The sequence below is a fragment of the Trichosurus vulpecula genome, chromosome 4 (assembly GCF_011100635.1).
Source record: "Trichosurus vulpecula isolate mTriVul1 chromosome 4, mTriVul1.pri, whole genome shotgun sequence".
Taxonomy (NCBI): domain Eukaryota; kingdom Metazoa; phylum Chordata; class Mammalia; order Diprotodontia; family Phalangeridae; genus Trichosurus; species Trichosurus vulpecula.
Genome location: NC_050576.1, coordinates 208,392,469 through 208,406,979, shown reverse-complemented (window position 1 = coordinate 208,406,979; position 14,511 = coordinate 208,392,469). Strand labels below are relative to the sequence as shown.

At 35.7% G+C, this 14,511-nt stretch overlaps 1 protein-coding gene across 4 annotated transcripts in view; it reads right to left on the bottom strand.

Annotated features, from left to right (window-relative positions):
• Positions 1 to 14,511, bottom strand: part of LOC118847715 (ATP-binding cassette sub-family A member 9-like) — a 122,642-nt gene that overhangs the window by 22,507 nt on the left and 85,624 nt on the right. For all 4 annotated transcript variants that reach the window (XM_036756316.1, XM_036756314.1, XM_036756315.1 and 1 more), the window contains 3 exons: positions 14,129 to 14,191; positions 13,503 to 13,597; positions 9,661 to 9,781 (listed from right to left, as the gene is read on the bottom strand). In XM_036756316.1, coding sequence (XP_036612211.1) covers positions 9,661 to 9,781; positions 13,503 to 13,597; positions 14,129 to 14,191 — 279 coding nt within the window. The remainder of the gene's footprint in view (positions 1 to 9,660; positions 9,782 to 13,502; positions 13,598 to 14,128; positions 14,192 to 14,511) is intronic.

Below are 14,511 nucleotides of genomic sequence, written 5' to 3'. Positions count from 1 at the left end.
GTTCATGTCTAGGAGAAGATGCTCTTTATTCATGCATGAATGGACACTGGAATTATGGCATATGTTTTTTGTGATGGCAAGATGCTGAAGGTTGCAAAAACCAATTTTCATGATATCAGTATCTTCATGACCTATGGGTTTGAATCATGGAACATCACAATCTCCAAAGACTAAAAATTGTGGATGACTCATAAAACAATGGAAATATACAAGGTGGGTAAGTAGGCTAACAATAATGACTTACATTTTAGAAGTGACATAAAATGACATTATCAAAGTTATGCATGACTAGAAAAAAAAGTGGGTAGTCATGTAGTGAGAATAAGGGACCACAAATGGATACCAAGAGGCAAACAAAGTAGGTTTATTTTTTTTATTATAACAAAGGAAGCCTTCCAATATGTTGGATAAATCCTTTGTATAGAATTTATGTTCAGACATTGATTAGAATTGCACCAGATAAGACAGCATCCAGAGTTTTAATTTTACACTAGTAGTACAGTATCACAGATCCAGGAGAGGTAGGATAGTGTGCTGGGATAGGAGTCACATAACCTGGGCTCAAATTCTGCTCTGCCACTCAATGGCTCTCTGACCCTGGATGAACTAACTCTTCCATGCTTCAGTTTCCTCGTTTGTAAAATTAGGAGGGTTAGATGTTGTATTGAATTGTCAAAGTATAAGTTATCATTATCGAGGTATAAGTTTAATGTGAGTTAATATTTTCTGTAAATGGATTAAAGTCAGGCTCATCAATGCATAACTCTGACTTCAATGTGCACAGAGACTATGAAAACTCTCACTCTATCTTTAAAAGTCAATGGAATCTTGAAGTGTTAACTATTTGGCCATCATCTTGGGGAGTCGGTGAAGAGTCTGAGAATTTAACTGTGATCCCAGAAAATTTTCGGCTTTAGCTAGAGAGAGACTGAGTAGAGTACAGAAAGAAAGAGTTAAGAAAAAATACTTAAAATCAAAGCAATTTATAGTTATATAAAGTGCTCTAAATCTATATTGATTAGAGAAATTCAGATGAAAAAACCTTGAGATATCATTTTATACCTACCAGATTTGCTAAAATGTTAGAAGGGAAAAGTGACAAATGGAGAGGATGTGGAAAATTTTGGACACTAATTCAGAGTTGGGGGAATTATAAAATGATCCAACCATTTTGGAGAGCAATCTGGAATTATGCCGAAACTACCTATTCCCTTTCACTCAGCAATACCCACTACTTGGTCTATTTCCAAAGATGATTAGGGTAAAAGAAAAAGAACCTATATGTTCTAAAATGTTTATAGCTGCTCTCTTTGTGGTGGCAAATTACTGGAAATTGCAGGGATTCCTATCAACTGGGAAATGGCTGAATAAGTTGTGGTATATGATTGTGATGGAATGCTAACTACTATACTGTAAGAAATGATGAGTTCAATGATTTTAGAAAAACCTGGAAAGACTTATGTGAAATAATGGAGAGAAGAAGATGGCGGCCGGAAAGCTGGGACTTGCACGAGCTCCCTACCAGGTTCCTCCAAAAACCTATGAAAAATGGCTCTGAACAAATTTTAGAACTGCAGAACCCACATAATAGCAGAGGGAGGCAGGGCTCCAGCTCAGGACAACCTGGATGGTCACTGGGTGAGGTCTATCGTGCATGGAGCTGGGAGCAGAGGGGAGCACAGCTCAGCATGGGCTGTGGCAAGATCAACCACACCAGGAACCAGGCTGAACAAGGCCTAGCGCCCTGAATCAGTGAGCTGTGGCAGTTACCAGACTTCTCAATGCACAAACACCAAAGACAACAGAGGAGGTTAGTGGGAAAAGCTGCGGGGACAGAGTGGAAGGAGTTCGTGGTTCAGCCACTGCCCCGTGGGTAGCGGGGGTGGTGCAGCTAAAGAACTGCACCTGCAGTTGCTTCTAGCCCCAGGCCCACCTGGTGGGAGGAATGAAGTGGCAGATCAGAGCAGGAGTGTACAGCCTGCTTAAGATTTTCTTCAGGTCCAGGTTGGGTTCTTGGGGAAGGAGGAGTGCTGGTGTGGCAGAGCTGGCTGTATAGAAGTAGCTCTGAAAACAACAATGCATCCCCTCAAGTTTGGAACAAAGTACTCTCTACTCTTCAAGCAGTCATACCTGATGAAAAACTCAAGAGTCAAGTAAGTTGGCTGAGAACATGGCCAGGCAGTGAAAACACGTTCATATTCATTCTCAGACTTTGGAATCTTTCTTTGGTGGCAAAGAAGACCAAAACACACAGACAGAAGAAGTCAACAAAGTCAAAGAGCCTACATCAAAACCCTCCAAGAAAAACATGAACTGTTCTCAGGCCATGGAAGAGCTCAAAAAGGATTTGGAAAAGCAAGTTAGAGAAGTAGAGGAAAAATTGGGATGAGAAATGAGAATGATGTCAGAAAACAATGAAAAACAAGTCAATGACTTACTAAAGGAGAACCAAAAAAATACTGAAGAAAACAACAACTTAAAAAATAGAATAACTCAAATGGCAAAAGAGCTCCAAAAAGCCAATGAGAGAAGAATGCCTTGAAAGGCAGAATTAGCCAAATGGAAAAGGAGGTCCAAAAGACCACTGAAGAAAATACTACCTTAAAAATGAGATTAGGACATGACAGTTATATGAGATTCCATGCCGTCTTAGGGAGGGAGGGGGAGGGAGGGGAGAAAAATTGGAACTCAAAACCATGTAGAACCGTGTGTGGTAAACTAAAAATAAATAAAGAAATTAAAAAAAATGAGATTGGAGCAATTGGAAGCTAGTGACTTGATGAGAAATTATGATATTATAAAACAGAACCAAAGGAATGAAAAAGTGGAAGACAATGTGGAATATCTCATTGGAAAAACCACTGACCTGGAAAATAGATCCAGGAGAGATAATTTAAAAATTATTGGACTACCTGAAAGCCATGATTAAAAAAGGAGACTAGATATCATCTTTCGAGAAATTATCAAGGAGAACTGCCCGGATATTCTAGATCCGGAGGGTCAAATAGAAATTGAAAGAATCCACAGATCACCTCCTCAAAAAGATCCCAAGAAGAAAACTCCTAGGAATATTGTTGCCAAATTCCAGAGCTCCCAGATCAAGGAGAAAATATTGCAAGCAGCCAGAAAGAAACAATTTGAGTATTGTGGAAACACAATCAGAATAACCCAAGATCTAGCAGCTTCTATATTAAGGGATCGAAGGACTTGGAATACAATATTCCATAGGTCAATGGAGCTAGGATTAAAACCAAGAATCACCTACCCAGCAAAGCTGAGTATCATGCTCCAAGGCAAAATATGGATTTTCAACAAAATAGAGGACTTTCAAGTTTTCTCAGTGAAAAGACCAGAGCTGAATAGAAAATTTGACTTTGAAGCACAAGAATCAAGAGAAGCATGAAAAGGTAAACAAGAAAGGGAAATCCCAAGGGACTTACTAAAATTGAACTGTTTTGTTTACATTCCTACATGGAAAGATGATGTGTATGATTCATGAGACCTCAGTATTAGGGTAGCTGAAGGGAATATGCATATATCTATATATATATATATATATATATATATATATATATACATGTGTGTGTATGTATATATATGTATATGTGTGTGTATGTATATATGTATGTGTATATATATATAGGTATGTATATATATGTGTGTGTGTATCCATGTGTATATCTATATCTATATCTATCTATCTATATCTATACATATATAGACAGAGGGCACAGGGTGAGTTGAATATGAAGGGATGATATCTAAAAAAATAAAATAAAATTGAGGGATGAGAGAGGAATATACTGAGAGAGGGAGAAAGGGAGAGATAGAATGGGGTAAATTATCTCACATAAAAGTGGCAAGAAAAAGCAGTTCTGTAGGAAGGGAAGAGGGGGCAGGTGAGGGGGAATGAGTGAATCTTGCTCTCATTGGATTTGACCTGAGGAGGGAATATCATACACACTCAATTGGGTATCTTACCCCACAGGAAAGAAAGAGGAAGAAGATAAAAAAGGGGGGATGATAGAAGGGAGGGCAGATAAGGGGAGGAGGTAATCAAAAACAAACACTTTTGAAAAGGGACAGGGTCAAGGGAGAAAATTCAATAAAGGGGGATAGGTTAGGAAGGAGCAATAATAGTTAGTCTTTCACAACATGAGTATCGTGGAAGGGTTTTACATAATGATACACATGTGGCCTATGCTGAGTTGCTTGCGTACTTAGGGAGGATAGGTGGGAAGGGAAGAAGGGAGAGAATTTGGAACTCAAAGTTTTAAAAACAGATGTTCAAAAACAAACAAATAAAAGTTTTTGCATGCAACTAGGAAATAAGATACACAGGCAATGGGGCGTAGAAATTTATCTTGCCCTACAAGAAAGGAAGGGAAAAGGGGATTTGAGGGGAGTAGGGTGACAGAAGGGAGGGCTGACTGGGGAAAGGGGCAACCAGAATATACACCACCTTGGAGTGGGCGGGAGGGTAGAAACGGGGAGAAAATTTGTAATTCAAACTCTTGTGAAAATCAATGCTTAAAACTAAATATATTAAATATATTTTAAAAAACTGGAATTAATAATGGAGAGAAAAATGAACAGAACCAAGAGAATGTTGTATATGGTAACAGCAATATTGTTTTAAGAAGAACTTTGAGTGATTGAGTTATTTTGTATAATATAAATATTCAATTTAACTCTAAAGGACATAGAAAGAAAGATGCTATCTGTATCCAGAGAAATAATTCATAAATTGATAAATAGAAAAGTGTATAAAATAATTTACATATATGTGTGTATGTGTATATTATATAACTATATGTATATATTTGTATCTAACATATATGTATGTACATATACATATATACATATATATACATACATACATATACATATATATATGTATATATATATTCGTAACTAATACTAACCTTTCCTAGGGCAGGGGAGTTGGGAAGGAAGAAAAATAGATAAATGTACATGATAATCTTTTTGTATATTTGAAAGGAATAGCAGGTTGTGGATGGTAGATTTGCAATTTAATGTAAAATCATCTTTTTATTGTTCTATGTTATGGAAATGTTTGTTTTATTCCATAAATTAAAAATAATTTTAAAAAAAGAAAGGAAAAAACCCTTGCCTGAAAGACTAAATTTGATTCTTACCTTGTAAAGAAATACCATGCCAAGAATTCTTGAGAGACTTTGGCTGCCATTGTAAGAGTATTGAATGGTGGAATTTTGTTTAGAGAATTGACAAGTCACTTGTAGAGGTAGTTATAGGTGACTCTGTCTGTCATCTTTCTCATAATTGAAACTTATTACTGTTCTTTCCATGTTTTATTGTTTGTTCTATTTTTAATAAATTGTATAGCCAATGACTTTGATGGTTATTGAATTCTACGAGATGAGGGGTTTAACACGGATAAATATAAGCAAAATATTATGAAAAAGAAATTTTTCCTGTTTATTTTAAAAGTAACATTTAATTAAATTGGAGGCGTGGTCCAGAGAAAACTAATTAATTAATGAGATGTATTGCAATTTTACTTATTGATGAGGAAATACAAAAACATGCTCCTTAATTACTTTGGAACCTGGGATGAGAAAATTAGTAAGGTAACAAATCAAGCAGACAGCAAAAGGAGTTAAAAAGTTTCTTGTGAATATCAACTACTGCAGTTCACCATAGAGCCCCCAACCCCATGTACCCTATTCATCAAGGAAGTCAACTCAAATCTCCCTACACATACTTTACAACATCTAAATTTAACAAAAGGTCAGACACTCAATATCTATCCACCATAACTTCCAATCATTCCAATCCAAGTTCTTTGATTCAGAAGGCCTTTTTTAGGATGTCCAAATATTACAAATTTAACAAAATCTTTTTTCCTCAAAAAGGAAAAAGATCTGTACATATATCTATATATCTACATATATAAGCATATGGATATATTTACTCTGCTCCTTTCATTTTAGAGTTCCTGAATAACCTTGAAGTATTCAAAATATAACAAAAAGGCAAACTGAGGCAGTTCTCCTAGCAAGATAACATTTATTAACAAAGGAATGCTTCCTGTCAATAAATGGGTCAATAGATTGCCTCCATTTATGCCAATGACCCTGAGGAAAAGGACAGTTCCCTTTTTATAGTTTTTGGAGAGTACAGAATAAAGAATAGAAGAGGCTGGGATTAAGGACAACATGATTGGTTACAGAATTGAGGCACAGGGAACGACATGATTGGTTGGAAGTTTGGTGATAGGGGCTAGAAACTACCTCCCTTCTTCTCTCATGAGACTAAGAAATACTCATTGTTTAAGTCCAGGTACAAAATAGTAGCCCAGACTTTTGGACATCTTGGTGGTACAAAGATACTAGACCCAATTCCCTTGTGTTCACATGCATCTCCCAAGGTTCAGTTAAATTTCTCGAGTCAAGAATAGATCAGTGATTATCAGGAGAGCCAGACTTTTAAACTTAACCTACTACAAACCAGCTGAATCTCTGAACTAAGTTCAGAAACAAAGAGCTATGACTTACGAAGTTGCAGGACAAAAAGCAATTAATTATAAAGAGGATCAGTGAGAAAAATGATACAGGACCAATTCACTCTTCTCAACCTCAAACATAATCGTGCACTATGTCCCCTTAAAGTTCTCTTCTTTCACATGGAGCAGGTTGGTACTGAAAGGAGAAGAACACTTTCATATAAAAAAATAATTAAATCAACCAGTAAAATATGTAGGGTATTGCCACTTTCATAGGTGAACAGTTTGGTGACTGAGAGATGTAGGAGAAGAACTTTGAGAAAATAAAAATTTCTAAAATCGTTTTGTTAAGAAACAATTTTCTGATGGATTATGAGCATTTTGGTTGAAAGGGGAGCCAAAAAATAGCTGTGGCATAAATTTAAAAGATCTAATCACTTTGTGAAAGATTTAGGGTCATGCCTTGGCATAAAAACACCTTTCATTTATTAAAAATTGACAAAAATGTTTGTATCCGTGTGGTAGTGGACCATCTCTGATAAACTAAATCTGTGAGTTTGTATTTTTTCTTTTTATTAATTACTTTATTTTTAGTGTTAAACATTCACTTCCACAAGATTTTGAGTTCCAAATGTTCTCCATATCTCTCCCCTTACCCCCTTACCCCAAGACAGTGTGGATTCTGATTACCCCTCCCCGCTAATCTGCCCTCCCTTCTCTCACCCACCTCACTTCTTTTATGCCTTTCTCTTCTATTTTCCTGTAGGGCAAGATAGATTTCTAACCCCATTTCCTCTATATCTTATTTACCAGTTGCATGTAAAAACAATTTTTAACATTGTTTTTAAAACTTAGAGTTCCACATTCTCTCCCTTCCTCCCACCCCACCTACCCTCATTGAGAAGGTAAGCAATTTGATATAGATTATACATGTGTAGTCATGCATAACACTTCCAAAGCAATCATGTTGTGAAAGACTAACTCTATTTCCCTCCATCCTATCCCACCCTCCATTTATTCTATTTTCTCCTTTGACCCTGTCCGTCTTCAAAAGTGTATGCTTCTGATTACCCCCTCCTCCCATTTGCCCTCCCTTCTATCATCCACCCTCTCTTATCCCCTTCCCTTGTACTTTCCTGTATGGTTAGATAGATTTCCATACCCAATTGAGTGTGTATGTCATTGCCTCCTTAAGCCAAGCCTGAAGAGAGTAAGGTTCACTCATTCCCTCTAACCTCCCTTCCTTCCCCTCCATTGTAAAAGCTTTTTCTTGCCCCTTTTATGTGAGATAATTTACCCCATTCTACCTCTCTCTATCTCCTCCCAAGACATTCTTCTCTCACCCCTTAATTTTATTCTTTAGATATCATCCCTTTATATTGAACTCACCCTGTGCCCTCTCTCTCTCTCTCTCTGTTTTTCCAATGAGATATTTTACATTGTCTTCTACTTTTTTCATTCTTTTGGTTTTGTTTTATAATTTCTTGATTTCTCATAGTCATTAGCTTCCATTTGCTCCATTCTAATTTTAAGGAATTAGTTACTTTGGTGAGCTTTTGGACCTCCTTTTCCATTTGGCCATTTCTGCTTTTTTTGAGAGAGAAGACAGAGCAATTGGGGTTAAGTGACTTGCCCAAGGTCACTCACACCTAGTAAGTGTGTCAAGTGTCTGAGGCTGGATTTGAACTCAGGTCCTCCTGACTTCAGGGACTGTGCTCAACTCACTGCACCATCTAGCTGCCTGGCATTTTTTCTTTTTAAGGCATTTTTCTCCTCATAGGATTTTTGGACCTCTTCTGCCATTTGGGTTATTCTATTTTTAAGGTGTAATTTTCTTCAGCATTTTTGGGTCTCTTTTAGCAAGCTGTTGACTCATTTTTCATGATTTTCTTGTATCACTCATTTCTCTCCCCAATTCTTCCTCCACTTCTCTTACTTGATTTTCAAAATGCTTTTTGAGCTCATCGATGGCCTACAACCAATTCATATTTTTCTTGGAGGCTTTGGGTGTAGGACCTTTGACTCTGTTGTCTTCTGGTTGTATGTTTTGATCTTCCTCGTCATCAGAGTAAGATTCTATAGTTCGATTTTTTTCTGCCACTTGCTCATTTTCCCAGCCAATTACTTGACATTTTACCTCTTTGTTATAGTAGGTCTCTGCTTCCAGTGTGAAAGATGTACTGTCCCAAGCTTCAGGGGTTTTGTGCAACTGTTTTCAGAGATATTTCTAGGGACCTGTAAATTTTCAGTTCTTCCAAGGTTGTATGATCAAAGGAGAAGTGTTTACTCTTCTCCTGGCCTGTGCTCTGGTTCATGAGTGACCACAAGCACTCTTTTCTGCCTTGGAACTGTGAGGAGGATTCTCTTTCCTCCACCATCACCAGCTCTGCAACAGGCTCCTCCTTGCCCCATCCAGGATTGTAACCCATATCAAAACATGGAAAAAGCAAGAGAATCCTGCCTCAGTGCCAGCAAAGAAATCCCTGCAATCCCTCTGTGATCAGCTGTTCCGCACAGTCTGTGGGCCAAGAGCTCCAGAATAAGCCTCTGCCACTGCTGCTGCCACTGCTGCCAACTCTGCCTCCACTGGCCTGGGGCTGGTGCCAAACTGTGCTCCCCTCTCACCCAGGTCCAACAGACCTTTCCTATTGACCTTCTAAGTTGTCTTTGGTGTTTGTTGAGAAGTCTGGAAACTGCCACAGCTGCCAGTGATTCAGTACCCTAAGGCCTGCTCTAGCACCATCTACGCTGGCACAGCCCATACTGGACTGCACTCGTCTCTCAGACTGGTGTGACAGATCTTTCCTGTCAACTTTCTTGGGCTCTGTGATTTCGTGGGTTCTACTGCCCTAGAATTTGTTTAGAGTAAGTTTTTACAGGTATTTTGAGGGATTTGGGGAAGAGCTCAAGCAACTCCCTGCTTTTATTTTGCCATCTTGGCTCCACCAATTGGCAAGTTTGAAACCTGATTAGGCTGAACTCAGAGATACCCCATGTATCAGCTATGATGTATTATTGTAGATGCCATCTTACACATTCATTAAATATGGATTAGAGAAATGGAATAACCTTTAAATTGTAGAGAGCATATTATTTACTTGATAATTGGTCTAACTAAACATCTAAGTATTTCAGTAAATAATAGTTTTTATTTATTTGTTTGTTTATTTTACCTCATCAAAATTTGAAGCAGTCAATGCACTTGCTGTTCTTTCTCTTTCTTCCTGAACATCCTCATAGTCAGTTTCTGGTTCCTCAGGGTTGGGACCTCCATCTTTATTTGATGTAAAAATTCTAAAGAGAATAAAGGAATGTTATGAAAATGCATGACATAAGGATAATACCTACTCCTACTCCTACTCTGACCCCTCCACCCACACCCCTGCCATAGCAATTTCTACAAGTTGCTATCATTGGCTTGATTAGATTATCTTCTCCTCCAAAATAGCATCTCTTCTATATCAGTACAGTTCTTACTGTCTTCTAAGCTACACACCTCCTTCTAGATCATTGACTTCTCATGGCAGGGGAGCTTGCATAGATCAATGAAACTATTTGTTATATCATGCAGGGTTACCCAAGAAGAACAGGTCATAGTGGAGAGTTCTAACAAAAGGTGATCTACTGGAGAAAGAAATGGCAAACCCCTCCAGTATCTTTGCCAAGAAGATAAACAGTATTCCTGACAGTATTCCATGAACAGTATTCCTGACATTCTATGGTCTACAGGGTCTTGAAGAATTGGACATAACTGAGTGACTTACAACAACAGACTATACACATTGATAAAATTAACTCTTCCCTCTTCTTTGTCCCCTAAATCCAGTCTATTACCAAATCCTATTACTTCCTCTCACATTTTCTCTTTAGTTACCTTCACTGCTATCAATGCATTCTAGGTCATTATGCCTATATTATTATAGTCAGAGGCATTACTGACCTCCTTGTATCTGTTTCATCCTGATTCCAGTGTATCCTTTGTCTTCCTGTCAAAATAATTTTTCCTAACATTGCTTTATTATGTCACTCACTCTCTTAAGAGCCAACAGTAGCTCATTAATGCTTATTCTTTCAAATTCAAACTCCTCTTCTGGTTTTCACATTACTCCACAATCTGTTCTCATGAATCTAACTTCAATATATTCTACTAACCAACACAAATAGTTCATTTCTATCACATGATATTTAGTATTTCCTGGAAACTCACAATCACTGCTATTTTTAATTATGCCTTTCAGGTTTTAATATTATGGAAACTTTCCAACATCTCTTCCCTCTACCCAAATCCAGAATCCCTAGTTATCATGAAGCAAAACAGTTAAGCTAAACTAACCAAAAAAACAAACAAATGCATCAGTTAGAGCCCATACTCCTCTACCATTCTAAAAAGAGAAAGATTTGTTGCATCTTCTGTCCTTTGGAACCAATGTTGGTCATTGCTGTTAATCTAAGTTCAACTACCTTTTATTGTTCTTTTAATTAACATTACTGCATGGCCTTTCTATGTTTCTCTCAATTCATCCAGTTTATGATTTCTCACAGTGTAATAATATATCATTGCATTCAAATATCACTTGCATATGCCATTCATCAATTGACGGGCACATAGTTTCTTTCTAGGAAGTTTTGCTACGGATATTTTGGACATATGGATATATATATATATATATATATATAGATATCTATATATATATAGATATATATATAAGACCTTTATTTTTGTTTTTTTTTACTTTTCTGATACATTTTTTTGTATCAGATACATATTTTTGTCTTTTGATTTTCTGCTAAGAGAGGTAGTGTGACATAATAGGATGATTGCTGGACTTGGAGCAAAAAAGACCTCTGTTCAACTTCCAGCTCTAACACTTACTATCTCTGGGACCACAGGCAAGTCACTTAATCTTAACATCTGTCTTCTCCCATCAAGATCATGATAATAATATCTATGGCATTGACCTCATTAGGCTGATGTGCAGCTCAAATGAGATAATCTATGCAAAGTGCTTTGCAAAATTTAAAGAGCTATATGTCAACTATCGTGATTATAACTAATGGGAAAGCTGGGTGTGAACAGTTGAGAGATTTTTCTTACATAATTCCATTTCTCCCCAGAATTGTTGGCCAAATTAATAACTCTAGCAATGATGTATTAAGATGCCTGTCTTCCCAGAGTTCCTCCTGTATCAACTATTTCCTTCATTTATCATCTTTGTCTATTTTCTGAGTGCCATGGAACCTCAGTACTATTTTGTTTGCATTTCTCTTATATTGAATCATCTATAACATTTTTAATGCAACTATTTGATTTTCAAAATTCTTTGTTCATATCCTTTCAATGTTTATCTATAGAGGAATGACTGCTAGACATATACTTATGTTGGAAATCTTGGGATTTATGTCAATAAATGTATTACATTTTTATCTGAGCCACTTGGTTCAAGGTTATTGTTTTCCCTCTCCTATCTTGACTTTTTCTTATTCTAGTAGGATTGATTTTGTTTTTGGAAAAGTATTCTGTTTACCCAATAAAGACTATTAATTTTGTTTTTAATCATATCCTCTATCCTTTGCCTGTGAATTCCCCCTCTTCCACTAGGATAGCTATGAAAAGTACTCCTTCACATTCTCCTGATTCTTTGTTTTATGATGTGACATTTTATATTAGATCATTTGTCCATTTAGAGTTTAGTGTGATTTGCAAGATCCTGGTCTAGATTTACTTTTTGACAAACGATTTTCCAATTTTCCCCTGACTCTATATTGAATAGGATGTTCTTTTACCAGTGGCTTGGTTGTTTTGTTGTTTTGTTTTTAGGGTTATTGAACACTGGGATTTCCTCCTAGCTATTGTTTGTCTATTTTGTTTTATTGACACATTTAAAAATTTTAACTATTACCAAATTTTTGATAGCTATTACTTTTAAAAATAGTTTAATATTTGATAATAGTGGACCTCCTTTGTTCTTGAGTTTTTCTATATTTTCTTTGAACTTCTTGACCATCAGTTCCTCCAAATTAATAATCATTTAATTTTGTTCCATTCTATAAAATAATCCCATAGTGGTTTGGTTGCTATAGAAACAAAACTGGCAATGTTTTTGGTCAGTACTATCATTCATATTATATTGGTATAGCCTACCCACAATGACTAACTTTCATGTTTTTGTATTTTGTTTTTATGTTTATAATTTTGACTTCTCTTTTCCTCAGTTTATTGTTTTGTTATTTGGATGGTATTAGCAGGATAGCTAACATTTCTAGTACTATTCTAAATAATAGTAGATATAACAGGCAACTTTGCTTAACTTCTGATGTTACTAAGAAAGCTTCTGGTGTTTCATGTTAGTTCTTCATTACTGATAAGCAATTTTGACTATATTTATAATCTTATGCTTTTGTTAAAAAAATTAAATCATGAATTATCATATTTTTCAAAGGATTTATTTGTGATTAAATCATGTAATTAGTATTTTGTTATTAATATAGCCTCTTTATACTTACTATTCATGATTTGTCTATCCTGTTTGTCAAAAAACAATTTAGCATTTTAATTAATTTTTTTTGTTTTCAACTTTTTTTTATTTTCAGAATTTTTACTTCACTGATTACTTGTACCTCTATACTTTGTCTTTTGCTGTTACTAAAATCTGAAATGCCTTCCTTCTTCTTGTTTTACTGAAATCCTACCCATCTTTCAGAGCTCTTCCACTTCATCATGGTCTTTTCCGATTATACTCACTGATTTCTCCCACTCTATTTCAACAACAATTAATCACTAATTACCACATGGATGATAGCTTTTTTCCCCAAGTAAAATGCAATCTCCTTAATTACAGAGATCATAAGTGATATATTTTTTTTCAACCTGACCCACCCACTTCCAACAATAGTAAAATGCTACAGTGCTTGACCCAGGACTACTATCCAATACATCTTTTTTAAACTGTTTAACATGGTAGCTTTAATTTTACTGCTGAAACTGAATACCAAATTCCATTTTTTTTCTGCAAACCTGAATACAGGGTCCATTCCTACTAATTTTTTTCCATACTTCATTCTTTCCAGATACCGTAGAACAAAAACAAAAATGATACATTGAAGATAAGGCTGGAAGTGGGAAGGAAGAGAAAGAAAACTACAGTTATTAACAATATAGCAAAGATAATGTCCATATTTGAATTAAACAGAGAATGTTTCATCTTGTATCAAGGTAAATATGTAAAAACATTTTGTAAATTTGAGAGATAATATTCGTATTCTAAAGATTCTCCTTAGAGGATCTCCCATTTTAATAAACAGTAAGAATAAGAGAGAGAAAAATTAGATATTCATAACCTAGATTTTTCCCAAAACTAGGCAAAGTTCAAAATTTTAAACTTAAGTCAGAGTCATTTGATAGTCACAATTGTCATTCCAATTTTTAGAGTCATCATAACTATATAAACTCTGAATGTCTAAATTAATTCTTTTTTTAATTAAGCACTATTAAAATTAATGCTATAATAAGAATAATGGTACAACATACATCAATGGCATAATATAACAATGACATAATCAGTGGTATGATATAACAAATCAATGGTATAACATAAGAAATATTGTCACCTTTAATGTGTTAGAAAATGAAAAACTTCTTACTATGAGAATTATGAAGAAAATATTTTTACCAGATCCATCATTATTAGCTTCTTTGTAGTAGGACTGCCAAAGGGAAATAATAGGTAAGTGGAAATTAATCAATTTAATAAATAAATAAATAAATTAGAATGCAGATGTTTAACTTTCTTGCTAATTACTTGTCTGGGAGCAGCCATAAACTGGATACAGTAGAAGAAGCCTTGCATATTTTGTTCCCGTATTTACAGCCTAAATCTTCCTCCAGTTCAGTTCAATCCAGGTTCCCTAGGGGTATTTTGCCTACTGCTGCTTAGGTGTGATTTCGAATTGGTAGAGAGAATGATGATTTTTTTAAATGCCCAAGTGAGGAATGGAGTTGGTATGAGAGTTTTGGAGAGAGACAT